Source organism: Bubalus kerabau, chromosome 17 (genome assembly GCF_029407905.1).
Source record: "Bubalus kerabau isolate K-KA32 ecotype Philippines breed swamp buffalo chromosome 17, PCC_UOA_SB_1v2, whole genome shotgun sequence".
In the NCBI taxonomy this organism is placed as follows: Eukaryota; Metazoa; Chordata; class Mammalia; order Artiodactyla; family Bovidae; genus Bubalus; species Bubalus kerabau.
Window position 1 is genome coordinate 26860125 of NC_073640.1, and position 27905 is coordinate 26888029.

The 27905-nt window shown below is 50.4% G+C and overlaps 1 protein-coding gene across 1 annotated transcript; it reads left to right on the top strand.

The window, feature by feature from the left end:
- Positions 1-27891, top strand: MMP2 (matrix metallopeptidase 2). The gene is made up of 13 exons (XM_055552513.1): positions 1-463; positions 4235-4461; positions 5423-5571; positions 6638-6766; positions 6986-7159; positions 9755-9928; positions 10788-10961; positions 13258-13413; positions 14662-14797; positions 18985-19121; positions 20600-20759; positions 25106-25215; positions 26978-27891. Exons 1-13 carry the CDS (start codon positions 308-310, stop codon positions 27079-27081), a joined length of 1986 nt encoding a protein of 661 aa, XP_055408488.1. The 5' UTR covers positions 1-307; the 3' UTR covers positions 27082-27891.
- The last annotated feature ends 14 nt before the right edge of the window (positions 27892-27905 follow it).

The window sequence follows — 27905 nt, forward strand, 5'->3', positions numbered from 1 at the left end:
GCCACATCTGGCGGCGGCCCTCCCTTGTTTCCGCTGCATCCAGACTTCCTCCGGCGGTGGCTGGAGGCTACGCATCTGGAGCTTTAAACATAAAAAGGCTTTGCCAGGACAGGGCGAGAGCAGGCGGCGGCGGAGCGGGCTGGGGGCCGGGCCATGCTCTGCTGAGCCGGGCAAAGCTGAGGAGACCGAGTCGAATAGCCCCTCGGAGCGCAGCGCCGCGCGGGGGAGCAGGCGCCAGCCAGGCGGCGACGCGGCCACACGCACCGAGCCAGCCACCCCCGGGCGACGCGCGGGGCCCGGGAGCGCAATGACCGAGGCGCGAGTGTCCCGGGGCGCGCTGTTCGCCCCTCTGCGGGCGCTCTGCGTCCTGGGCTGCCTGTTGGGCCGTGCCGCCGCCGCGCCGTCGCCCATCATCAAATTTCCCGGCGATGTCGCCCCCAAAACGGACAAAGAGTTGGCTGTGGTGAGTTGCGACGCTAGCCTCATCCAACCAAGTTTAGAGAAACTTTGGAGCGGGGGGAAGGGCCACCCCTCCCCCCACCCCATGGTGGGCTAACAGCGTGGGGGAGGGGCTTCAGTAAACCGCGCGGGGTGGTCTTTGGACCGCTGAAGGAGGGATGGTGGAGCTGCTGTAAGAGGAGAAGGCCTTTGATAAACAGCTTGGCAACTTTCAGGACCCAGAGCGGGGGCGCGCCACCAGCAGGGTCGGGAACCGAGGTGCTATGGCAAACCTCTGGAATGGGCCCCTTTTGCAAATAACAAGGACATTGTCCAGGATCTGGGATTTGGCAACAGGGGGGCGGCTTTGTAAACAACTCTTGGACACATCTGGGGGTGTTGGCTGACAAAGCCAGTTGGCCAGCGTCCTGGGAGGACTTTGGCAAAAAGCCTGAAGGGGTCTCTTTTGCAAACAGTGGAGGATCCTTGAAACCCCTGTTTAGGGGCTCCATCTTAAGGAAGAGGGGGCCTTTGACACACAATTTGGATAAAGCTTTGCACACGTGAGGGTGGGAGCTCTGAGTAAAGCAGAACTTTGGCCAACGTCTAGGAACCTTCTGCACACATCTGGAGAGGGGCCCTTGAACCAACCTCTCGGGGTCCTTTTGGCAAGTATTTGGGGCCGATGGGAAACGACCAGCGCATCTTTTCTCAGTGGCTCAATGAACAAGTTGGTCAACGAAGGTCAAGGGTTGGACCTCAGAAAGTTTTCCTCGAACTTCTCCAAAGGAGTCGGACGACGGAGGGAGAGAACTGGCCAGCAGGGCGGAGGGAGGGGCAGCACGAGGGCCCCGGCGCGTGGGGCGGGGGCGGACTGAGCCCGGCTGGGGTGGGAGTGCAGCCAGGGAGCCCTCCCTCCTGGCGGGGTTCCGAGCTGCGGCTCAGATATTTTGAGAGCGCGCGAGCGCGCGCGCCTGGCGTGAGGGGCATCCCCGCCAAGAGGTTGCACAAGCAGGGATGGGGGCAGCGGAAGGGCACTCTCCCTCCCCCCGTAAGCACCTCGGGCTGGGTCTGGACCCCTCAACACGTTCCTTCCAGCGCACATCTGCCAGTTAATTGCTTCAACCGCCCTTTGTTGTTGTTGTTTAGTCGCTGAGTCAACCGCCTTAGAAAGCCCTTATCCTCCCCACACTGTCCAGGACAGGATCAAGCCCTTGGTCACCTGGTCACCCGGGGAACTCCTTCTCAAGCTATGACACCACCCCTGCCCCTTTTCCAGCATCCAGGTCTCTGCCTTTTTTGGACAAATGGAGCTTGTCTGCATAATGATGGGGCTGTGGTTGAGGGTGAAGGTGGAGCTTTGGAGCATCAGTCACAAAGCTACCTGGGTCCCCACACCTTCTACAACCTATGGAGGTCCATGTTGCCCAGAGACATACAGTGAGGGGCTTGAGACACCAAACTTTGAACTTAGACCACCTGACTTCAAATCAGGGGGTTGCACTAACCAACTGGCCTAGTAAATCTTGGGCAAGTGACTTCTCTCTGAGCTTCTGCAAACTGAGGGTAACAAGGGTTCCTGTCTTGAGGTTAAAGGAGAGATAATCTTAGGAAATTCCCTAGTGGTCCAGTGATTAGGACTTTATGCTTACACTGCAGAGGGCACCGTTGGATCCCAGGTAGAGGAACTAAGATCCTGTGTGCCTCGTGGCATGACCACAAAAAATAAATAAAGGAGAGGTAATCTTAGACACTTTGAAGGGTGCCTGGGACATGGAAAGCACTCAATAAGTGTTAGTCATCATATGTTATTATCATTTATTATTAATATTATTATTATACCCTTCTTTCCTCTTTCCTAACTACCCTCCTAACAAGGTTCAGTTCAGTTCAGTTGCTCAGTCATGTCCGACTCTTTGCGACCCCATGAATTGCAGCACGCCAGGCTTCCCTGCCCATCACCAACTCCTGGAGTTCACTCAAACTCACGTCCATCGAGTCAGTGATGCCATCCAGCTATCTCATCCCCTGTCGTCCCCTTTTCCTCCTGCCCCCAATCCCTCCCAGCATCAGAGTCTTTTCCAGTGAGTCAACTCTTCACATGAGGTGGCCAAAAGTACTGGAGTTTCAGCTTTAGCATCATTCCTTCCAAAGAAATCCCAGGGCTGATCTCCTTCAGAATGGACTGGTTGGATCTCCTTGCAGTCCAAGGGACTCTCAAGAGTCTTCTCCAACACCACAATTCAAAAGCATCAATTCTTTGGTGCTCAGCCTTCTTCATAGTCCAACTCTCACATCCATACATGACCACTGGAAAAACCATAGCTTTGACTAGATGGACCTTTGTTGGCAAAGTAATGTCTCTGCTTTTGAATATGCTCTCTAGGTTGGTCATAACTTTTCTTCCAAGGAGTAAGCGTCTTTTAATTTCATGGCTGCAGTCACCATCTGCAGTGATTTTGGAGCCCAAAAAATAAAGTCTGACACTGTTTCCACTGTTTCCCCATCTATTTGCCATGAAGTGATAAGACCAGATGCCATGATCTTCGTTTTCTGAATGTTGAGCTTTAAGCCAACTTTTTCACTCTCCACTTTCACTTTCAAGAGACTTTTTAGTTTCTCTTCATTTTCTGCCATAAGCGTGTGTCATCTGCATATCTGAGGTTATTGATATTTCTCCAGGCAATCTTGATTCCAGCTTGTGCTTCTTCCAGCCCAGCATTTCTCATGATGTACTCTGCATATAAGTTAAATAAGCTTAGGGCCCCATTAATAAGGTCTCCTGGCTCTCCCCACCATTCCTATCACATATTTAATTTTTCACTTATTTGTGATCCGTCAGCCTCCCTATACTGGGCTTTGAACCCTAGAGACTGAGACTAGGAACATCTGTCATGCTCACCACTTGACCCTCAGCCTTAACACTGGGCTTGGCACCTGGTAGGTGTAAAAAAGTATTTGTCAAATAAATAGATGAACTGATTGGTCTCTGACCCCCTGCAAGGGACTGTTTGGTTTTGGCCTCCATTTGGGCTGAGCCAGCTGCACAGTCCCTGAGGGACAGGACTGTTTTCTTTGGAAAAATGGCAGATTCAGATTTTGAACCCAGGTCTGTCTCTTGCTGGAGCCCAGGGCACACAGCCCTTATAAGAAAAGTGAGGGAAATAATCCCTATGTCATCAGCGTTTTGGTGGATTAAAAGAGACAATGGAGATAAAGAGAGGTGGTAGAGAGATAACAGTTCTAAGCCTGGGTTCTGGAGCCAGTTATTTGGGTCCCATTTCAGTTCTGCCATTTAAGAGCTGGTGATCTTAGGCAAGTTTCTTAACCTCTCTATGCTTTAGTTTCTTCTTATGTATGATGGAGATAGTTATAATGTCTACATGATAGAGGCTATGAGAAGTTTTGTTTTGTTTTGCCACACTGCGCAGCGTTGGGGGGATCTTAGTTCCTGGACCAGGGATCAAACCCATGCCCCCTGCAGTGGAAGCAAAGAGTCTTATCCATTGGGCCACCAGGGAAGTCCCTGCAGTGAGCATCAAATGAGTTAACACATGCTGACATCAGTACCTGGGCATATAGTGGGCACCCAACATGTACTCCCAAACCACAGTATCTACAGTTTGTATGTCACTTGGCTAATGGGACTGTGGGGCCATCTGGGAGTGTGTATGTCACTTAACCAGTGGTTTGGGAACCTGGGACTCTACCCAGTGCCCTGGGGTTGCTGGTTCCTTTGGCCAACACTATACCATCCTAACGTGGCTGTTTGTGCCGGGGTCCTTATTTCTTCCAGCAATACCTAAACACCTTCTACGGCTGCCCCAAGGAGAGCTGTAACTTGTTTGTGCTGAAGGACACCCTGAAGAAGATGCAGAAGTTCTTCGGGTTACCCCAGACAGGTGAACTGGACCAGAGCACCATCGAGACTATGCGGAAGCCGCGCTGTGGCAACCCCGACGTGGCCAACTACAACTTCTTCCCCCGAAAGCCCAAGTGGGACAAGAACCAGATCACATACAGGTGCCAAGGCAGGGCGGGCCCTGGTCCAAGGGACACTGTGTCTCATTGGGCGTTGTCTTCTCCCCTCTCCGGGGACCCAGGAGGGATCTTGGGAGGACTTGGCATCCTAAGGAATTTGCTTACAAAGTTCTTAGGAATGGAGTCAAACGGACCAGGACTTGAATCTCACCCTTCCTGGGTGTGGGGCATTGAACTACTTCCTTTTCAGTGCTCTGACCCTTGGCTTTCCACTCTACAAAACAGAATTAAAACAAAACCTTATTTATGGGTCAGTTGGGAAGTCAACCGTGTATATAAAAGGGTTTCACAGTGTCCAGCACATAGTGAGAGGGGGTAGCCATTCCCTTCTTTAGAGGATCTTCCCGCACTAGGGATCAAACTTGGGTCTTTTGCATTGCAGGCAGATTCTTTACCATCGGAGCCACCACAGAAGCCCATAATCAATGCTAGTTATTGCCATTATTAGATGAGGTTATTGAGGGGGTAATGAGAACTTGATGATTGGTTGCTATTGATAATGGGGTTTTATGGTATAGAGTTGTTGTAATTGGTTGTTAATTGGGCTGAGAGAGCTCTGTTCTGTAGGGCTCGTGCTGCACTCCAAGGATGACGCTCTGCTGGGTCCTGGAATGCGCTGTTTACATTCCTGTCCGTATGGGTTGCTCTAAGGCTCCGCAGGACTTCCAGGCACTCTAGTGGACTCTTCTCCCAGGAAGCTCTACTTAACATGTACACACATGCCTGCATGTGCATCCACACTCATGCACACACTCATGCAGACACATACCTGTCACATGTATGCACACATTCACACACCTGTGCACACACACCCACTGTTGCACACTCACACACAATCACATATACACACCCTTGCACACATACATACACACTTGTAGGCCTAGGCATACGCACATGCCTTTGCACACCTGCACACACTCACATGCACTTTTGTTACCTCCAGGATCATTGGCTACACACCTGATTTGGACCCCCAGACAGTGGATGATGCCTTCGCTCGTGCCTTCCAAGTCTGGAGCGATGTGACCCCGCTACGGTTTTCTCGGATCCATGATGGAGAGGCTGACATCATGATCAACTTTGGCCGCTGGGGTAGGCAGAGGAGGGGCGCAGGGGGTCAGTGTAGAGACAAAGGGGCAATCTGGATATTAGAGAGGCATGGGTGGGGGGCTCTCCTTTCCAGCTTAGCTAGGAGGGCAGAAGATGCAGACACTAGAGTGGTGTAGACTGGAGCAGACATGGGAAAGCCACATTGACGCGAAGTGGATGATCTGACTCCCTGACTCCTTTCAGTGTGACACTGAAAGCAAATGGTCTCCCCACACTGTCCAGTATAGTAGCCCCTGGATCCTCAAGGCTACTTACTCTTAAATTAGTTACAATTAATAAAATTTTAAATTCAGTTTCTTAGTCACACTAGTCAAATTTCAAGTGCCCTGTAGTCACATGAGGCTAATAAGTTAGACAAAGAACATTCCCATCACGGCAAGAAGTTCTGTTGGATGACACTCGTAGACGCCGAGGAACTCTAGATATGAAAGTGGGTCGGATACAATGGACCAGTGTAGACTTGAGAGTAAGCAGAATGGATGCCGGGGTCTAGGGCACCATGTGGGTTGGGGTGGAAACACAGTAGTGTAGACATGAAGGTAAGCAGTGTAGATATTGTGAGTGGAAAGTGATGAGGGGAAGTAGCACAGGAGACAGTGTAGGTATGTGGGTAGATGGTATGGCCCTGGGTGGCAAAGTGGTTATGAGGGTTAGCGTTATGGCCATTGGCAATAATATGACTTGAAGGGAGGTGATATGGCTAAGAGAGGATGTGAAGGTAGTTGGTATAGACACTGGGGACAGCGAGGGTGGTGGCGAGGAGACTGGTGTGGCAGTGTAGGTATGTGGGTAAGTGTAGTGTCTTCAGCAGTAGTGTAGACAATGAAGGCTGGTGCTAGAGATTCTGAGGCTGTGTAGACCATAGGGTGCTGACAGTCACGTCAGCAACACTCTACTGGCCTGCTGTGTCCTCAGTCCTGGTTAACCCAACAGGGCGAGGGAAGGGGTCAGAGGGTAGATGGGCTGAAGGGCCCCAACCATGGATGAGATGTGGCTGGGGTTCAGCCCCCAATGGGGTAGCTAGAAGCTGAGATCCAGTGTGTTTCAGAGCATGGAGATGGGTACCCTTTTGATGGCAAAGATGGGCTCCTGGCTCATGCCTTTGCCCCGGGCCCTGGAGTTGGGGGAGATTCCCACTTCGACGACGATGAGCTGTGGACTCTAGGAGAAGGACAAGGTAAGAATATGACCGTCTACATGCCCGAGCCTCCTCTGTGATTTTCTGCATGCCTCCTTGTCACCTAGCAATGAAGACTGTGGCTTCCCTGGCAACTGTAGACCCCTCCATCTGCTCAGGTGGGAGGGGGAGAGAGGTCACACACCCCGATGAGTCACAATCCTGGTCTCCAAAGAAAGGCCTAGAGAGATTCACCCTCCACCCTGTGTGGCTCCTCAGTGGTCCGTGTGAAGTACGGGAATGCTGACGGGGAATATTGCAAGTTCCCCTTCCGGTTCAACGGCAAGGAGTACACCAGCTGCACAGACATAGGCCGCAGCGATGGCTTCCTCTGGTGCTCCACCACGTACAACTTTGACAAGGACGGCAAGTATGGCTTCTGCCCCCATGAAGGTGAGTGTCCTCCTGGCTTCAGGCCTTGACCTTCCCGACCTCCACACTCCTCAGGCCTGGCGCTGCCAATTAGCCAGTGTGCCCTCCACTTCCTTCAGCCCCCACATCCCAATTTGAGCCATCACTGTGCCCTTCTCATCTGTTCCATTATTCACTTAATACTTTCATTAAATCAATTCCAGCTTAAAAGATTTAAGCTTCACCATTAGCAATATTTTTGAACTCATTACTTTGATGTGCTAATTATCTTTGGATTATCTTTTCCAACATACATTAAACTGAACTTAGAATGATTAAAATGCCCAATGGGTCTCTTGAGAACTACTTTCTACCCTCTAGCAGAATTGGAGGTTCAAGGGTTGAGGAGAGCCTTGGGATGAATTAGAAGCCTAACAATGGGATTGGTACTGAGGCCGGTACCCAACCTGGCTTGGGGACACCGACCTGGGGGATTTCAGCCATTGCTTCTGGTTCTGATGCTGACTCTGTGTGTCTTGGGGCTGTTCCATCTGCCTTTCTTGGTCTCCATCTATCTTGGCTTGTGGCTGCATCTCTGGGTCTTGGCAAAGGCATCAGGTTTGACCTAGTATTTATGTGTGTGCTTTTGTCAGTGCTTGAGACATAAGCTCCAGATATTTTGAAACAATGTAGAGGGAATTTTTTTTAAAGGGTGAGGGTATTGACATATACACTCAATTCTTTTTAATTTATCCTTGACGTACTTCATAATCAGAAATCATGAAAGGACAGCATATATAACCTTATACTCTTATCAAGTCATCATGTTTAATGATTCAGGAGGTTGAAAGCTGAGAAGATGTGGAGAAAATGTGAAAAAGTCCAAAAACTTTTAAAATACCTTTTTTCTTTGCTAGTCCATAAACTCCTTGATCTATAGATACCTCTGTCTTCTTAGCTGTAATTTTACGCGTTTGTGAATCTTTCTGACTTTATTGCAACTGAACCCAAAGTACCAGCCCTGTTGACAGAAGGAAAGAAACAAAGAGCTAGTTAAATGTGTCCCTGTTTACGCTTTTAGTACCCAAAACTCATGCAATACTTTTTTGTTAAGTAAAGTTCAAGGCATTGGCCATTAATAAGTCAGAAATATTTAAAACCAAAAATATTTAATGTATCTTGCATTTCCCAGTAGGGATTTGGATGGCGTTAACCTTCCATGTGTCAACCCCTGTGTTTAGAACAGAATGTCTTGATAATAGAAGGGAAACAGCTGTAATTCATAAGTTGAGGAAGGGTTTTTCCCTGTTTGGGACATTAACCATTGGCTTGGTCCTTAGCCAGATGTAAGTACGCACGACATGCACGTGTTTGGGTCTTGGGGCAGAGGTTCTGGTTACTCAGCCCCTCCTGACTGCTGAGTCAGTGTCTGCTTGTCTCCATCCCTTTGGGGGCAGGATTTGGGAAGAGATGGGGGCTTCCTGGGTGGTAGAAATGCTGCTGATGGGAGGCCAAAGGTGGAGACTGGTCTCCATTGAGGTTAACACTTCGCCTTTCCCATTTCAAGGCCACCAAGGCAGCTTGTCTTCTCCTTCAGCCCCATTGTTTCTGGCGTTCCAGGAGAAGGTCCCTGGGTTGGGGAGAAGGGAGCAGTGAGGGTAAGGGGCCCTGAGACTTGTGGGGGTGGCCAGGGACTGGGCTTGATTCTGGCCATGGTGGAGTTAACGGGGGCTGGTGAGGTCACCTCTGGCGCCGTTGTTCACAGATGGTCCTTGTTACGCACTTGTGGTTTTGCTAGTTGGCAAATCCAAAGACACACCATTCTGTAGCTTCGGGTGGATGAGGGTGCGGGGCAGCAGGGGGATAACCCAAGACAGACAAGCCCAGACTCTTAATCCCATTGTCTACCCTGAACCCTCCAGTCATGGCCCATGTCTTGGGGCGGTCAGAGTGGGAGCCTGGGGTGTGTATTAAAAGGTTCACAAAGATACCACCTCCCCCTCCCGCCCTCCCTCTCCTCTCCCTCCTGCAGGGACCACAGCATCTGGGAAAACGCCTGGGGTTGAAGGGAGGCGAAGTTTTCTCTGTGTGCGCAAGCGTGAATGACAGAGTGAGGAAGGCAGAGATGGAGATCAGTGTGTTTCGTAGTTCTCAGTTACAACCCTCATCCATCTAGGTGATCATGAGTAGTTCTGGAGCCAGCTTTCTTCAAACCTCAGTTTCCCTCTCTGTCAAATGGAGAGATATTGCCATTCTGCCCATCTTGGACGATATATTTAGCAATCTGCAGGGATGCAGACATCAATCAGGCAGAGTAGACCGTGACCCTGGGGCTGGAGTAGGGCTCTGGAGGCCCCCACCATGTGCCAGGGGTTAACTGTTTTATTGCTGGGGCAGAGGGGGGCGATCCATAAGGTCCAAGGAAAAGGATGGGGCTGGCAAGGGAGGAAGGAGTATTTACCCCCAGAAGTTCAGAGAAGCAACAGTTTACCAATCAGTATAGATTTTTTAAAAAATATTTTATCAATGCTATGACTTCCCTGGTGTGAGTGGGCAGGTGGGCAGCCAGCTCTGCATCCACACAGGTGCCCAGCGGATGCTCACATTCGCACCCTCCCCCTCTCTCCTGCACCCCAGCCCTGTTCACCATGGGCGGCAACGCTGACGGACAGCCCTGCAAGTTCCCGTTCCGCTTCCAGGGCACGTCTTACGACAGCTGCACCACGGAGGGCCGCACGGACGGCTACCGCTGGTGTGGCACCACCGAGGACTATGACCGTGACAAGAAGTACGGCTTCTGCCCGGAGACTGGTGGGTGTCGCGCCTCTCCCCACCCTCTGATAGCAGACCCACGAGAGCGCCCTTCCCACCCCGCTTCCCCAGGACAGGGGTGCTAATCAGGATGCTCAGCGGCTGGCCCAGCACAGACACCAAAGTCAGGACAGACGTTGGGCACCCACAGCCAGTTCAGCTGAATTGGCTGGTGATGCCTAAGTTCAGGCCCGCCCAGGACTCCCTCAGAATGACCTGCACTCTCCCAGCCTCCCTGGTCTTTGTCTCTTCCTCTCCCTCATCCCAGAGTCTCTCTTCCCTGCCTCTCTTTGTCTTAGTCTGTATCTCTTTTGATCTTTGTTTTTCAATAAGAACTCCTTCCCTCCCTTCCTTCCTTTCTTCCTTCCTCCCTTCCTTCAACAGATATTTGCCGAGTCCCTGCTCTCTGCAGAGGACACAGGTAAGTCTCCCACTGGCCCATGTGTGATGGAGCTCCCAGTCTTGGAAGGGGTGTTGGCATCCTCAGCTCTGCCCAGCTTCCTCTGGCCCCGCCATGGCCCCACCCATGGAAAGCTAATTTTAAAAGCTCTGGAGTCTGGCTGCCTGGGTCTGCATCCCAGCCCTGCCACTTCTCAGCAGCACTGCCTAGGCAAGTTACTTAATCTCTCTGAGCTCGAGTCTTCCCATCTGTGCAATAGGAGATAATCTAGGGTCCCTACCACACAGGGTTGTTTAAGAGGGGCCAAGATGTGAGATGTGTATAAAGCCCCTGACCCAGTGGCCCGGACTGAGCGAGCACTCAGTAAGTCTGGTTTGTTAATATCCACGTCCTGTCGTTGCTCCTGGTGGTGGCCTCAGACCCCCTGCGTCCCGCTGACCCATGTCCCTGATCCCACAGCCATGTCCACTGTGGGCGGGAACTCAGAAGGTGCCCCATGTGTCCTCCCCTTCACCTTCCTGGGCAACAAGCACGAGAGCTGCACCAGCGCTGGCCGCAGTGATGGGAAGCTGTGGTGTGCGACCACCTCCAACTACGATGATGACCGCAAGTGGGGCTTCTGCCCCGACCAAGGTATGAGGAGCCCTGGCTTTAAGTCAGAAAGCCCCCCACCCGGCCCCGCCCATATGTGGGCGGGGAAACCGTCCAGAGTCCCCACCCACCTCAGCCATAGGCACCGCCCCCTAGACACCCACCTACCGGCATCTCGGCATCTCTACTGCGGACCCTTCCACTCTCCAGTGACGCTGCCCGTTCCTGGTGGCGACCGCTTGCCTGCTTAGCCCCGCTTCTCTGGGCAAAGAGGTGGCCTCCAAAATAAGACCTGATCCATCCCAGTTCCCAGTTCCTGGGTGGGAGTCAGTTTTCCCCAGCAGATGCTGCTTTCCCCTCCCACCTCTTTACCGCTCCAGGTGGGTCTGTCACACCCCCAAACATCTCAGTGCTGGATACAGGGAACCCTGCTCCAGAGAGATGATTCTCCTGCGAGACATTCCCACTCCAGCAGAGAGCTGTCTTCAGGGAGCTGGGTGGGCAGAAGAGAGGAATACAGTAGGCACCTTATCCTTGCTCTCCCCACCCTCCAGGCACAATGGGGAGGCCCTCACGGCCCTCCCTGCCCCATGGGCACCATCCTTTGCCAGGTTGTGAATAGAGGGGTCCTTGTCAGTAATGGGTGCTGAAAACACAGCTGCCAGGGACAGCTCTCTTCCCTCCAGGGCTCACAGGCTTGAGGGAGAGAGTGATCAGGAGACAGGCTGTGACCTTGTGTGGTCACTGCAACGAACAGGATTCTTGGGGGCACCGGGGAGTCAGTCTAGGCTGCAGGGCCCCGTGTCACTGGGTTCAAGGACCCAGATGACCAGGTGAGAATGCTGGGCTGGGGCCAGCCGGTATTAGGGCAGCCTCTTTTGAAGTTACTTTTCTTCTTCTTTACTCTCACTGAGATGGAACTTGGAGAATGCCAGCTGACAGAGGCTGGCCAAGGGAGTTTTTTTATCCTCCCCCAAGTGCCATGCTAAGACTTACCCTGATTTTACCTGCTCTGCTCCAGCCTCTATTTAAAGGTGGGGTTCTCCATCTGCCAGAGTGGTTTAAGACTCCAGAGCACATATAGTGTACTTGGTTGGGGGAGGGGGCAGTGTATTAGTGTCCTCTTGCTGTTGTGTAGTCGCTAAGTCATGTCTGACTCTTTTGTGATCCCATGAACTGTAGCCCGCCAGGCTCCTCTGTCCATGGGATTTCCCAGGCAAGGATACTGGAGTGGGTTGCTATTTCCTTCTCCAGGGGATCTTCCTCACCCAGGGATCAAACCTGCATCTCCCGATTGACGGGTGGATTCTTTACCACTGAGCCACCAGGGAAGCCCGTATTAGTGTCCTAGGGCCGCCATAACCAGATGGCTTAAAACAACAGAAATTTATTCCCTTGTACTTCTAGAGTCTTCCAGAAGTCTAAAATCAAGGTGTGGGTAAGGCCACATTTTCACTAGAGACTGTATCACTCCAATCTCTCCCTCTGTTGTTATTTGGCCATGTACCTTCTAAGGACGTGGGTCATACTGGATTAAGGGGCCACCCTCCTGCAGTATGGCTTCATTTTAACTTGTAGCTTAATTTACCTGCAAAAACAATATTTCCAAATAAAGTCACAGCCACAGGTATGTGAGGTTAGGACCTGAACATGTCTTTGCAGGGACACTGCAAAGACACACAATTCAACACAATTGCAAAGACAATTCAAACTGCAAAGACAATTCAACACACAATCGAGTGCAATGATAGGATTTGCCCACTGTCTGGCTTGAGCCTGGGCAACCACTCCAAGTGAGCATCTTTTTACTGCTTCCCCTGGGTTTCCTCTTTGGAGACTCTGCAGAGCAGGTTTTGCCCTTGTTCTTTATAGAGAAAACGAAGAGCCAGGAAATGGGATTTTTAAACAAACGGGCCTGTAAGTACAGGATTTGCCAATGCTGCGTGCTCCCCTCTATAGCACATATGCGGTCCACATGGAAAGGGATGAGGGGACCTGGGTTGACTCTAATTGAAAGTAAAAGGTGTGGTCTGTTAACCTCAGAATTCTTGGAAGAAGAAAACATCAATATGTGCCACCTCCATGCTCTGAACCCTACCATGGAGATGTCCTCAAATGTCCCCATTGTCGGAGCCAGGCCTGACTACTACTACTTTTTTTCTGGCTGCACCGAGTCACATGTAGTATTTTAGTTCCCCGATCAGGGATCAAACTCCTACCCCCCATTTGGAAGTCCAGAGTCTTAACTATTGGACCACCAGGGAAATCCCCTGATCTGACTTTCTCTCTTATCTCTCTCCCTGTCCTTCTGCCCCCCTCCCCTCCCTATGGCCCTCAGGGTACAGCCTGTTCCTGGTGGCAGCCCATGAGTTTGGCCATGCAATGGGGCTGGAGCACTCACAGGACCCTGGAGCCCTGATGGCACCCATTTATACCTATACTAAGAACTTCCGCCTGTCCCATGATGACATCCAGGGCATCCAAGAACTCTATGGTAAGCCTCAGCTTGGGGTCCCTGGGGCAGGAGTTTGGGGAAGTCGTGTCACTGGGGGTAGGGTGCCGGGGGTGGGGGGAACCAGCCAGATCTGGGACTGCAGGAGACAAGGGCAGCAGTGTTAACCTGGTCTGGGGATATTGGAGCATCACTCTAAGGCCCTCGGACAGCCCTTTCCTTTCCAAATAACACCAGTGTCTGAGCCTCACTTGGCTCCCCAGAGCCACACCGCAAGGCAGGCGGGGCAGAAATGGGCAATCCGTTTTCTAGGTGAGTCAGCTGAGGGAGGTCTGAGAAAGGCAACCTTCTGGCCCCAAGGTCAATGAGGTTTATGCATCCAAGTGAGGTTTAGAATCCAGGAGAAGTATAAATAGCTAAATACAGGGTAGAAATTCCCAGCACCTGGAATGACCTTAATGATACAGGAGTGCAAAGCTTCTAGTTCTCCGAACAATTCTTTTATTTTAACGTGTAATAGGATCAGTACAGCTAGTACCTGGAACCACTGATTTATGTATATTAATGCTTACAATGAGGCCAGAGTTTACAAAGTGGCTCCATTTTTTAAAATAAATCAACGTATAATAGTACTGGCGGCACTTAGACAAGGCTGAAATCCTGAAAATGGTTCTGGAGCGACGAGGTGTGGGGAGCACAGGACTTGGGAAAGAACTGCAGTAGAGTGAGTGAGTGGCTCTGGGTTCGAGCGTCGCCTCTGCCACTCACCAGCTTCAAGGGATGGAGCCGGCCTTTACCTCTCTGGACTCAGTTTCCTCACCTCTAAACGGTGGCTGGTTACCCTCAGGAGTGAAGGAGGTGCCTGCCACACCCCCAGTGCTGGCCACATGGTCTCCCCTCTGACACGCTGACTCTCTTGTAGGCTCAGAAACCTGGGCTTTGGGTTTAAATCCTTGGGCAGGTCATATACAAAACTTGTCTGGGTTTCAGTTTCCTCATCTGTAAAATGGGAGTAAAGACGATGCCTACCTCTTAGGGATATAGAGAGGACTGATTCAGGGGATGTCGGGGAAGAACGTTCATACAAGGTGAAGGACCACAGGATTCTGGTTTCTGTTCAGTCTCCTTTCCAAGTCCAGGCCTCTTCCCCTGTCTTCCCTGGGCTGACACCGAGGCCAGAATGCTATTCTTCTGGTAATTAACAGGTTGGGTAGGCCGGTCTCGGGGCTTAGCCTGTGGGGGAGAACCCCAGGGGCTGGGGAGGGTCTGAGGTCGGGTGTCTTCCCCCAGGAGCCTCCCCTGACATTGATACTGGCACCGGCCCCACCCCAACCCTGGGCCCTGTCACTCCTGAGCTCTGCAAACAGGACATCGTCTTCGATGGCATCTCTCAGATCCGTGGGGAGATCTTCTTCTTCAAGGACCGGTGAGTGTAGGAGCTGACTTCCTTGCCTTCTGCCCTGTCTCCATTATTCTCATGCCCCCATCTCTTGCTCAAGGACCCCACTGGAGGCTTCATAGAATGGCCGGTATGAGACCCATTTTTGCTGCATGTCTGACAGATTTTGGTGCTACCACGACAGGCACTTCCTGTGCTGTCTGCTAGCCTGTGGGTCTCCTTGGTATCTCAGCTTCGGGCTGCAGTATGCATTCAGGGATGGTCTGCATATCACTCCCTCTCCTGGGGTTAGCAGTTACTTGTGACAGATGGCAGGAGCACAGGAAGCCAGATCAGACCACACAAATACATTTAAAGCCTCCACTCTGAGCATATTTGAGAATATTTCACTGGCTGAAGCTACTCACATGGCCAAGCCCACTACCTACTCTAGGGGGTGGTACTGCACAGTCATGTGACATCACACATGGATGTAGATTTCTAAAACAGGGATGGAGAGAAGAATTAGGAACAATGCATCTACCATAGACCTTCTCCTGGAATGGCCTTGACCTCAAATGTTCTATGTTTGGGGAACAAGTCACCACAGGGCAGAGAGGTCGTGTCCTTCAGGCTATAAATAAAGGCCCCCACTCAATCCACCAGGGCTGTGATTAACTCAGCTGTCCTAGAGGCAGGCAACAAATCTACAACTACATTAAAGCATCCATCCATCCATCTTTCCACTCTTCTACCTCTCCATCACGCAGCTATCATCCAGTATCCACCCATCCATCCATTATCTGTCCATCCATCATCGCTATGTATTCATGCGCATCATCAAGTCATTCATCATCTGTCCATCCATAGAGCATAATAGTTGGGAGAATGGTTCTGGAGCCAGATTGCTTAGGTTAGAATCCTGGACCTGCTACTAACCTGTTGCATGATTACAGGCAAGTTAATTGTGTATCTTCTTTTTACCTCAAATTACTCATCTGGCTCAGACGGTAAAGTGTCTGACTGCAATGAGGGAGACCCAGGTTCAATCCCTGGGTTGGGAATATCCCCTGGAGGAAGAAATGGCAACCCACTTTAGTACTCTTGCCTGGAGAATTCTATGGACAGAGGAGCCTGGTGGGCTACAGTCCATGGGGTTGCAAAGAGTCGGACACGACTGAGCGACTTCACTTCACTTCACTCATCTCTAAAATGGGATTAATAGTCCAACCTATCTCATAGGACTGTTTTGAAGATTAGATGAGCTTAGTGCTTAGAACAATGCCTGACACAGACTAAGTGTGTTCAATTGTACTAGCTGTCCTTATTGACAAATAATTACTTGGCTTCTACTGTGCCAAATCCTTTGCTAAGCTTTGGGATCTGGGGGTGAGGTGTTTTGTGCTGTGGGCAGAGGGGCTGCTTAATGCCTGGATTGTTGTTTTAGTCACTAAGTCGTGTCCAACTCTTGCTACCCCATGGACCATAATTCACCAGGTTCCTCTGTCTATGGCATGTCCAAGGCAAGAATACTAGAGTGGGTTGCCATTTCCTTCTCCAGGGGATCTGCCCCAACCAGGGATTGAACCCACGTCTCCTGCACTGGCAGGAGGGTTCTTTACCGCTGAGCCACCAGGAAAGCCCAATGCCTAGATTAGTGTTCTCAAAAAAAGGTCAATGAATCTCCCCAACAAAAATCACTTAGAGTGTGAGGGTTAAAAGTTTCTGCCCCCACCCTCAGGCCCTCTGACTGGAATCTCTGGGAATGGGTCCCAGGCATGTATGTTTAAAAAAATTTCCCCATGAGAATTCCCTGGTGGTCCAATGGTTAGAACTCCGTGCTTTCACTGCCAAGGGTGAAGTTCACCCCCTTGTCAGGGAACTAAGATCCCACAAGCTGCAAGGCACAGCCAAAAAGAGAAAAAAAAATTTCCCCAATGATCCTGATGCACATTAAAGTTTGAGCACCACTCGTCTGGTTTAGGAAACAAGCAGAGAGGACCGTTATGGCAGAATGAAAGAGATGTGACTGCAGAGATAATAGCACAACACTTTGTGGACACGTCTGAGTCCAAGGCTCCGCAGGTGAAGTGATACCCAAGCGGGAACATTAGAGGAGAAGCAGGTGCAGGCGGACGTGATGGGGCTGGCAGGGTGGGAGCGTGGTTGAGACAAGGGAATTGTAAGAGCGAAGCTGGAGAGATGCAAAGTTACTGGCTTATCCCAGGAGAGCCTGGTGAGGCTGAAGATGTTCCAAAAACTCTTGTGAAGGGGGTCCTCTGCTCCAGGCATTGGGCTAGGTGCTGGGTTTGGGGTGGGAGGAGTGGGGCAGATGCCAGAGAGAGATGAGACCCATAATGCACTGAGAAGTCAGGTCCATCAGTCCACGAATGCCCAAACCAGGACATGTAACAACAGATCTCAGTGTGTACTGCAGCCCTCATTTCAGGGATGGGGAAGAGGTGAGCCCAGGGAACCCACGCTCTAGCACCACCCTTGATCTGCTGCACTTCTCCCTAAGGAGACCTTGACCACACTGGTGGGTCTGAGTACAGAGCTGGGAAAGGGTGTGGTGCCTAGGCCCAGGTCAGAGCCATCCCTGGTCTGACACATCCCACTTTCTTTCAAAAGGAAGTTGATGCGTGTTTAATGGGTTCCTTGAATTGATTAGTAAATATTTAAACACTGACTATATGCAGAAATTGGTGCTGGACATTGTGGGGGACTAGAAAGGCAGTACTGAAGGATAATTCAACTCCAACTTTGGAGTCAGATCTGGATTTGAATCCTGGCAATTCCACCACCTCTCGGAGCGTCATTTGCCAAGTAAGGATCGTGGTACTTTCCCGATCAGGATGTTTTGGTCGCAAGTAACAAAGAATCCCAACTCAAACCAGCTTAAACAATGGAAAGAAATTATTCCCACATGGTACAAAGTCCAGGGGTAGGGCTGCCTCCAGGGGCGGAAAAAGGGTCACGGATTCAGTGATTTTTTGTCTACTACCGTCCTTGGCATTGACTTCCTCCTAAGGCTGAGTCCCTTGGGGTCACACGGTGACTACCAATGGCAATTGGGGCTGTACACTTCCTTGCCTACATGCAGCAGAAGAGAGATTGAGAGAGAGAGATCTCCAGATGTGAAATACAAGTGTATGTCTTCAATCTTATTGTGCCAACATAGGACATATGGCCACTGCTGAATCTATAACAGTTGCCGGGGAATGCTAAGCTCTGATAGGATTAGATCACTGGTCCTCAAACTTTGGCACACATTAGAATCGGCTGGAAGGATTCGTAAGTCACAGATTACTGGGCCCCAAGCCCAGAGGGTATGATTCATGGGTCCTAAGTGGAGCCCAATAATTTGCATTTCAAATAAGTTCCACGTGTTGGTCTGGAGATCTCGCTTTGAGAGCGGGTAGCTTAAACTCATCAAAATGGGGACTGGATCCATCTATAGGAAAGGAGGGACCATAAGTATGGGTATGTTGTGAGGAAGGATTATAGGGAAATAAATAATAGGTGCTGGGTAGACCACCAAGAGTGCATATTTTATAATATTGTAAGGTTGACATTTTACAAGCCACATGAAGTGCTTGGGACTTAGTAGGCCCTCAATAAATGAAGGCTCTTTATTACTCCTGGAGGAGGAAATGGCAACCTGCTCCAGTATTCTTGCCTGGAAAATTCCATGGACAGAGGTGCCTGGCAGGCTACAGTCCATGGGATTGCAAAGAGTCAGATATGACTGAGCAACTGAGCATGCACACACACTTTATTACTCCTGCCAAAGTGCATGAATCCATTTCAATTCGGGAAATGCTTTTGAGTGCCATCAGCTCCTGCCTCAATTGACTTCTAATCTGGCAGGAAAGATAAAACACTTAAAAAAAAAACCCAAACAATCAAACTACTGTTACAGGCACTTGGTGTTGCCAGTTTTGAGAGACTCAGAGGGGGGAGAGCACAGTATGGAGAGAGAGGTAGTTAGGGAAGGCTTCCTGGAGGAGGGAGCAGGAGGGGGAGCAAAGTGGTTGCTTCTCTGCTCTGGCTTCTTGCTGAGGGGACTCTGCTCATTCTCCAGTCCTTCTCCACCCTTCCTTTGATCTTGCCTCCCCGCTACCCAGCCGAGGAATTATCCTGGGATGTTTCTGAGTGGGCTTGGGGAGGCATGTGTGGTTACAGCTACAGAGGGACTGAAGGTGTGGTTTCCTGTGTCCCCTTCCCCCACCCAGATTCATCTGGCGAACAGTGACACCACGTGACAAGCCCACAGGGCCCCTGCTGGTAGCCACATTCTGGCCTGAGCTACCGGAAAAGATCGATGCTGTGTACGAAGACCCACAGGAGGAGAAGGCTGTGTTCTTTGCAGGTCTGTGGGAGGGGACCTTCTTGGCCCTCAGCTCCAGGGGGCGCTGTACCGCGATTCCGGTACACTGGTGGTTGCCCCCCTTAGTTACAGATCCACTCTTGGAACCATCATCTGGGAGATTGGTTAGACATCCAGCATCAACCAGCACTGGCCCACAGAAGGAACATTTCAGTAACCTTTTACTCACTTTTCAGTCTTTTTGATTCCTTTTCCAGAGGAAAAGGACACGTCAGTGCTACTGCCTCTAATACCTTCCTAATGCTAGTGCCTTCGGCAGATGACACTTCTAGTTAGAATTTTTTAAACAGTGCTTTGTTTTTATTTTTAATGTTTACACTTATTTCTATAGACTTCAAAATGAATTCCTTGAAAGCAGAATGTTGAGTTAAGTAATAGTACGAGGAGACTCTTGTTGTTTAGTTGGTAAGTTCTATCTGACTCTTTCCAACCCCATGGACTGTAGCCTACCAGGCTTCTCTGTCTATGGGATTTCCCAAGCAAGAGTGGAGTGCCGTTTCCTTCTCTGGGGGGTCTTCCCAACCCAGGGATCAAATCTGCGTCTCCTGCATTGCATTGGCAGGCATATTCTTTACCACTGAGCTACCAGGGAGGCCCATGAGGAGTCTCTATAAGTGGTAAAAATCATTGAGGTAGGGTCATATGGGCTTCCCAAGTGGCTCAGTGGTAAAGAATCCACCTGCCAATTCAGGAGACACAGGTTTAATCCCTGGGTCGAGAAGATCCCCTGGAGAAAAATGGCAACCCGCTCCAGTATTTTTGCTGGGAAATCCCCATGGACAGATCAGCTTGGCGGGCTGCAGTCCATGAGGTCACAAAAGAGTTGAATGTGACTTAGCAACTGAACAGCAGCAGCAGGGCCACATGGGTAACATTTGGGAAACCTTGCTTCTTTCCTCTTTATTCGAGCGCCTCCCATGTTGCCAGGGCTGCAACCCCTGCTCTCAGGGAGCTCATGAGCCAGGAGGGGAGACAGAAAAACAGGCTGTTAGGAGGGGATTCAGGAAGAGCTGTGGTGGTTAGGGGGGTGAAGGCTGAGATGGGGACATAGGGACAGCTTCCTTGACGCTGAAGGCTCAGACAGCGCTGTGGGTACATGCTCACCAGCGGACCCCCCAGCTCCTCCATCCCAGAGTGACCAGGGCAGCTGCTGGCTCACAAGGGACCTGGGTGCAAATTAGAAAAAGGTGCCTCTTCACGGCAGTTGTGGCACTTAGAATCTCTGACTTGATGAATGAAGCCAGGGTGGGAATCATTCCTGCTCACCTTCTTGGCCAGGGACCTTCCATAACCAATTTACAAAGCCTTACATGGAGGCCCTGATTCTGGGCACTGAATCCAGAAGTGAGCAGAACTCGTGTACCCATTGAGAAAGGCCACAGTGGGGTCGCTGGCAGATTGGTGGTGGGAGGAACAGCCTTGAGCACTTGCCACCAACGCACCCTCTGCTTCTACCCAAGGGAACGAATACTGGGTCTATTCAGCCAGTACCCTGGAGCGAGGGTACCCCAAGCCGCTGACCAGCCTGGGGCTCCCCCCTGATGTCCAGAAGGTGGATGCTGCCTTTAACTGGAGCAAGAACAAGAAGACATACATCTTCGCCGGAGACAAATTCTGGAGGTAAGGGAGGGCGGTGTGAAGGAGAGCCGCACCGCCAGCCATGTCAACAGAGAGAAGACACTGGCCTTGAGCCTCTTGGGTTGAGTTCAGAGGCTGGTGGGCTGTGGACGCCCCCTCTTTGGTCTCTAATCCACCAGGGCTACAGGCCCTCTGAGCAGTCACCAAAGGGTGAACCATTCTTGGGCACATTACTGGTACAGTTCTGGTTAGGGCCTCCTTTCCCTGCTCAGAAGTCTTTGGATTGGGCTCATGACTGTCTGGTCTGGAGCCTTGTGTTTTAGGGTGACTCACTGAAGAAGGGGGTAATAAAAATAAAAATAATAGCTGCTACTTTGATCCTGTGTATGAGGTGGGTATTATTATTCTTCCCATTCTATAGGTGAGGATATGGGTTCAGAGAGTTTAAGTATCTGGCTTAACGTCACACAGCCAAGTAGTGGCAGGCTGAGATTTGAACCCTGGAATTCTGGCTCCCAGAGAACATGCTATTCTCCACTTTTCTACACTATACCTGAGGTAGTGGGGTCCCAAGAGATGGGAGTGGTGGAGGCAGGGATGGCAGAGGGCAAACACAGGATGAAAACTGAGACGGGTACCCACAGGAGCTAGCATCCAAATATGGCCTCATTGGAAACAGCGGCACCCTCTGGCCCAGCTTCCACAGGTCCCCTGGCTATGGGGGCAGGCTGGCAGGAGGCCAGTTTGGAAGCATGTAGCTCTCTGCCCCAGCTCATCTAAGGTAAGGGTCTAGGGACTTCCTTGGTGGGTCCAGTGGCTAAGACTCTGTGCTTCCAATTCAGAGGCCCTAGGTTCAATCCCTGGTCAGGGAACTAGATCCCACAGCCATGACTAAGAGTTCGCATGTTACAACTAAAGATCTAGCCTGCTGAGACTGAAAAAGATCCTGCATGCTGCAACTAAGACCCAGTGCAGCCAAATAAATATTTTTTTAAATAATTTTAAAAATAAAGGGAAGGGTCTGATTCTAAGAGACCATGGTCAGGGCTGAGGGCCAGGGAGTCCAATATCCAGGAAAGGTTAGTGAGAGGCAGCCTGGATCTCAGGAATTTTCAGTACAAATCTTCCCATTTCCTAGATGAAGAAACTGAGGTCCAAAGAGATGAACTAACTTGTCTAAGTTATTTATAGGCAAGTGTTGTCCGCTGATTACGCATATTGTAGAATTTTAACTGCTTCTTTTGCCGTCTATCCCCGGGCCCCCGGCACTGTACCCTCAGGGTTATTGGGTCGGTGGAGGAGTGGTCTTCCTCTTTGCCTCCTAAGCATTCTCACGTTCCTCCTGTGCCTGCATCTGAACCTTTGCCACTCCTGGAACAATCCTGCTTCCCTCCAGAGTCCACTGTCCTCCCCACTCCTCCCCACCACCCGCCCCCAGTTGCCCTGCATTCAGAAGCTGTTTATGTCCCCGGCTGCCGTGTCAGGGTGGAATTCCAGACATATTGCTAAGATACTTAGCAACTTAAGCTGATTGATATCTCAAGTCTCAGGAAAGGAAACAGGCAGGAAACCACAGGGCTCTGCCCACAGGCTCCAGAACACTCCCAGGCACATGCCCATACTGTGTGGAAAGGCATCTCGGCACAGCAGTCACTCTGCATCTCCAAATCTTAGAATCAGAGAGCCCTAGTGTCTTTGAATCACAGTGTTGAAAGAACATTTATAATCATCCTGCAGCACACACTGTGAATGTAAACATATGGGAACAGACGTGTCCATGTGTAAACATGAGTATCGCTTGCCTGCACACACGCACGCGCACACACACACACACACTGATGCTCAGGCTATGCTGGCATCTTGCTGGGTTTTGGGCAGAGTTACCTACTTTCTAGTCCTTTTCAATAGCAAGCCTACCTGCCAAAGCCTAGATCTGGGACGGACAGCCTGTTCAATAGGGAAAGCTCTGTAAATCTTCCTTAAAAGCAGCAGAACTGAAACATATATTGGAGGTTCTGGGTGGGGTTTCTAAAGGAGACAGATCTTTTTCCCAGGAGAGGTAGTTAATGAGCCTGAGACACTGGTCCTGGTAGAGTCTACAGAGGCCCAGGCTTCCTTGCTGGAAAAGGAGAAATCGCTCCAGAATGATACAGGACAAGGAGCTGCTTCCAGCTTGGGCAACCCCAGGGAGTGGTTAGCCCTTGCTTCTATAAGCTTTCACTAAGCCCAGAAAAATGCATTCAGTATCTCCTATGTGCCAGGCATTTACCTTGGTGCTGGAAGATAGTGGTCAAGCAATAGGCTTTCTCTGGGACTTCCCTGGTGGTCCACTGGTTAAGACTCTGTGCTCCTAATGCAGGGGGCATGGGTTCGATCCCTGGTTGGGGAACTAAGATCCCACATGGCAGAGAAATCAATATAACACAGAACTTTTTTAAAAAAAGGAGAAAAAAGAAGTAGTTGCTCTCTGCCTGGTGGAACTTACAATATCATGAAGGGAAGAGATATAAACATGTACAAATAAAATAGTGATGGTTCTCATGATGGGCCCTGTACCACATCCCAGGCTATGCATTTCACCTGTATTTCTCACTTAAGGTAGCCACTATTATTAGGTGCCTTTTCCAGGTGGCCTCAAGGATATACCTTTGAAAAATCTCTGACACAAATGTCTGTATTCGTAACACCTACTCGACACTACAGTTCTACAGCCGGAGAGGAGAAGGTCAGAGGGTCACAGAGAAGGCTTTCAGAAAGTGTCCCAGTGAGCAGGAAACACTGTAGGAGGAAGCTCTGGGGACAGAGAGTGAAGACACATGGTCCTGTTCAGAGCCGGCATCTTCCGATGCCTCCATGCTGTATTCTTCCTGGAGGAAAAGAACTTAGAAGCACATTGGTTCACTTCTCTGAGCCTCAGTTGATTCTTGCCCTCCCTGCCTTCTGTGGGTAGAGTGAGAAAGAAATGAGGGCAAGTTCAAGGGCACATAGCTCCGAGCCATTGTCACTCCAGAGAATGTAGTTACAGGGGATGTGGATAGGCTCCTGGAATTTTCCCAAGCTGGGAAACTTGGTTTTAGTACCTCAGGTCACAAGGAAGCATGTTAGGTTTTGCAAGAAGTCTCATGACAGAGATGGGATTAAGAAAGGCATTTCTGGCAGTTCTGAGGGTGATGGGCAGAGGGGGAAGACTCCTGTAGAAGGGGGCTCATAGGGGAAGCTGTTTTTGGCATCTGGGATTGGAGGCTGGCAAGCTGGCTGTGGAGAAGAAAAGAGTCAGCTATGAGGCTGGTACTGGGCTGTCACCAGAATGAGATTCAAACACAGATCTATCTAGAAAATTAGCACCATGAGGGCAAGACTTTATCTTGTTTATTACAATATCCACAGCGACATAGCGGGAGGTCATTAAATAGTTGCAGAATAATAAATAGATGGAGTATAGGTAGAGAAGCAGTGGAATCAAAATGACCCCAGCCTTTTAAAAGTTCTCCCAAGATTAAAATGAAAAAGACAGATGTTGCTAGCCAGGAAAAGAATATGCCAACTAATACTCCAGGTATTTACACAAATTAAAGGCAGAGCCCCAGATAACGACTTGCCCTGGGAGCTGCCATTGGGCCTGAGATGACAGGAAGTTGCTCTGTGACTCACAGGGCTTGGGCTCATGCACCACCTTGTACTGTAACCTCATGTCCCAGCCGAGGTCATTGCCCGAGATGTGGACTGTCAGCTCACTTGACAGATGAAGCAGCAGCATTTTTTCAAGCCGAGCAGTGATGGGCAGGACCTTGTCTCTGGGCTTCCAGTCCAGTGCTCTTTGTACTGCAGCAGAGTTTCTAAGGGAACTAACATTTCTCAGATACTGTTAGGCATTTTGCATGTGTTATTATTCCATTCATATATATGATAATTAAATATCAATACATTAAATATAGCCCATCTAACAGATGGTAAAACTGAGGCTCAGAGAGGAGTTTGCCACCCTGGAGCCAGTCAGGCCTGAGTTGGACTCCCACTTAGAAACTGGGTCCCCTTTTTAAGCCTCTGGTATATTAAATGAGTATTATGGTAGTAACTGTCATAGGATTGCCATAAGGATTGACTGAGAAAGTATATGGAAACTGGGTAACACGCTGTTTAAACGTCAGTAATAATTATAAGATTGTTTCTACGGGACTGTCCCAAGTCACCTAATGAGTGAGTCGTGGAATTAGGATTTACCCAGGTCTGACTCCCTGCCCCTCAGCTCCAGTCAGGGGCCTCCCTGAAGGGTTAGAGCTGGCCTCCCAGGCTCACCCAGGAGCCATCAGCCGGATCCTCTGGTCATGCTGGGGAAGGGCTGGCCTTGAGGGAGCCCCACTGGTTCACCATGGCCATTTTCCTTGCAGATACAATGAGGTGAAGAAGAAAATGGATCCTGGCTTCCCCAAGCTCATCGCCGATGCCTGGAATGCCATCCCTGATAACCTGGATGCTGTGGTGGACCTGCAGGGCGGGGGTGAGCTGCCCAGGCCTCTGGCCGCTTTCTAGGACTCCCTGCCCCCAGCCAGGGCCCCGCTCCTTGCAAGCACACACTCCCTCATTGTGTGGGGAGGCAGGCGGCGCCCGGGGAAAACAAACTAGCCCCTTCAGCCCAGCGCTGGGAAGGCATCCAGACCCCTGACCTCTGCTCACTCAGCTGGCTCCAGGCAGTAAGACCCAGAAAGGCCCCTCACAGCTGCGGAGCTTGGAGCCAGAGAGCGGGGAGGAGGGGAGGCCTGCCGGGGGCGAGAAACCTGGGCTTGGTGCCCTGGATTCATTCTGGGGTTTGATCCAGGCCCTTTTGGGTTCCACAGGAGGCCTTGTGACCGCCTCCCGTTAGCAGAAGGATGGCTCCATTTGAGACAGGACCAACTTTGTCAGGCCCTGATGCTGAGGTGGCAAAGATAGCCCATTTGTCTCTGTTCCTTTGCTGCATAAAACAACCAAACCAGCAAGGGCTAGAATTTGGAGTTTGGAAACCAGATTCCTGAGGAGTCTTCTGGGAGGTCTCTAGGGCCCTGGAAATGAGACCAGTTTGGCTTTTTAGAGGAGATTTCAATGAAATTTCACAAAGATGCTTTTTGAGCTCCTATCACATGTTAAGCACATGGCCCTGACTAAACCTCTCACATGACCAAGAAAAAGCAGAGTACAGCCAGGTGTCAGGTTAAGGATTATTTTCAGAAAGAAACATCTGTTGAGCACCTCCTGTATGCCAGGGGTTTGAAAAGAAGTAAATGAGGTCATATGTGTCAGGAGTAAGAAATTCCAAAACCCTGAGGGGCCAAGCTGGTGCATTAATGAGTGAAGCAGGCAAGGCAGACAGCGGGGAGTGATGTGGTCTGTGGAGTATCAGAGAGTACATGGCTTGTTTTCTGGGGACAGCTGCTTCTCTGCTTCTGATGATCTCTGCCCTGAAAGAAAAGGGGAGCAGGAACGGCAATCCAGTAGTTAAGAATCCATGCTTCCACTGCAAGGTGGGGTGCAGGTTCGATCCCTGGGTGGGGAACTAAGATCCCACATGCCACCTGGTGCGGCCTCCCAAAAAAAGAGAGAAAAGCGGAATAGTGTTATTAGATAGTCTAGCTCTTTTAAAAAGAAGTGATAAATCCGTATTTTCATAAGAAATTTCCAGATTATTCAAAACAAAACAGAAAACTTGTGTGGACTAAATAAAACCCATATGTGGGCCATCTGAGAGGGATAGCAGTCTCTCGCTTTGCCACTTCTAGGAATGCAAAGTGGTGCTTCTGCTCAGCACAGTGCTATTATTTATATTAATCACAGCATATATCATCTCATTTTATCATCACCATAACCCCTAAGAGGTGGTATCTTTAGCCACATCTCAAAGATGAAGAAACAGGGACTCAGAGAGTTTAATTCCTTCCTCCAGCCTCCAGAGGGGTCTTCTGTGATTTAAGTTTTTTCCTGGGGACCTCCCTGGCAGTCCAGTGGTTAAAACTTCGCCTTTCAATGCAGGGGCTACAAGTTCAATCCCTGGTCTGGGAGCTAAGATCCTACATGCCTCCTGGCCAAAAAACCAAAACATAAAACAGAAGCAGTTTTGTAACAAGTTCAAGAAAGACTTTTAGCAATGATCCACATAAAAAAAAAAATCTTAAAAATTAGAAACATCTTCCCTATGACAGGCAGGCTTGTAAAGTTCTCAGGAACCTTCTCTGTACTATAACATCTGAGGATGGGTTGGTCACAGGCTCTTCTTTTTCTCATTCCAGGTCACAGCTACTTCTTCAAGGGCGCCTATTACCTGAAGTTGGAGAACCAAAGTCTGAAAAGCGTGAAGTTTGGAAGCATCAAATCCGATTGGCTGGGCTGCTGAGCTGGCTCCGCCTCCCCCAGGGCCTGCCCCTCCATCACCTGCTGCACACCAGGGCCTGAGCACCAGGGAAGGACCCGGGTGGGCGTGGCAGCCCTCAGTTCTGTAATTAATCAGCATTCTCACCCCCACCTGGTAATTTAAGAAACCCTAGAGTGGCTCTGCCCTGTGCTCAAGTAAAGGTGCTGACTGTACCCCTCCTGGGTGTCCCTCCCCCTCCATATCTCACCGGCCCTCCAGAGCCACCCCCAAAGAGATGCCTTGAGATTCTCAATGCAGCCATGCCTTGGGCTGCCTTGGTGCTGCCACACTTCAGGCTCTCCTCCTTCCACAACTTTCTGTGGCTTTACAGCACCTTGGGAGCCAACAGAGACTATGTCGAGAGGGCACTGGTGGCCCGACAGCCTGGTCTTGCATGGGGCAGTGGGAGTGGGGCACCGTCGGGTGACCACCCCAGACATTTGGCCTTCTCCCTGCTGGCTGCCTTAGAACCGTCCCTACATTAGCAGTTTGCTTTGTATGCACTTTGTTCTTTTCTTTGGATCTTTTTTTTTTTACTTTTCCACTTTGACATTGCATTTCCCGACGGAAGGACTCAGGCTGTCTGAAGTCACTGCACAATGCATCTCAGTCCACGTAGTGATGGTCCCCTTGGTCACTCTCTTTAGTTATGTCCCTCCTTTGTCACTTCCTTCACTGGATGGAGGAAAACCAAGCCATGGCTCCCCCTGCCCAGCCCTGCCCTCCTGTCCCTTCAACAGTTTCCCCGTGGGAAAAATCAGTGAGTACGAATAAAGACACTAATTGAGTGGATGTGTTTGCCGGCT

What these genes read in the sequence shown, in the direction of transcription:
- MMP2 (XM_055552513.1), top strand. Translation starts at nt 308, where the DNA reads ATGACCGAGGCGCGAGTGTCCCGGGGCGCGCTGTTCGCCCCTCTGCGG. An exon ending in AAGAACCAGATCACATACAG is followed by an intron (nt 4,462 to 5,422) that starts GTGCCAAGGCAG and finishes TGTTACCTCCAG; the next exon opens with GATCATTGGCTACACACCTG. An exon ending in GATCAACTTTGGCCGCTGGG is followed by an intron (nt 5,572 to 6,637) that starts GTAGGCAGAGGA and finishes AGTGTGTTTCAG; the next exon opens with AGCATGGAGATGGGTACCCT.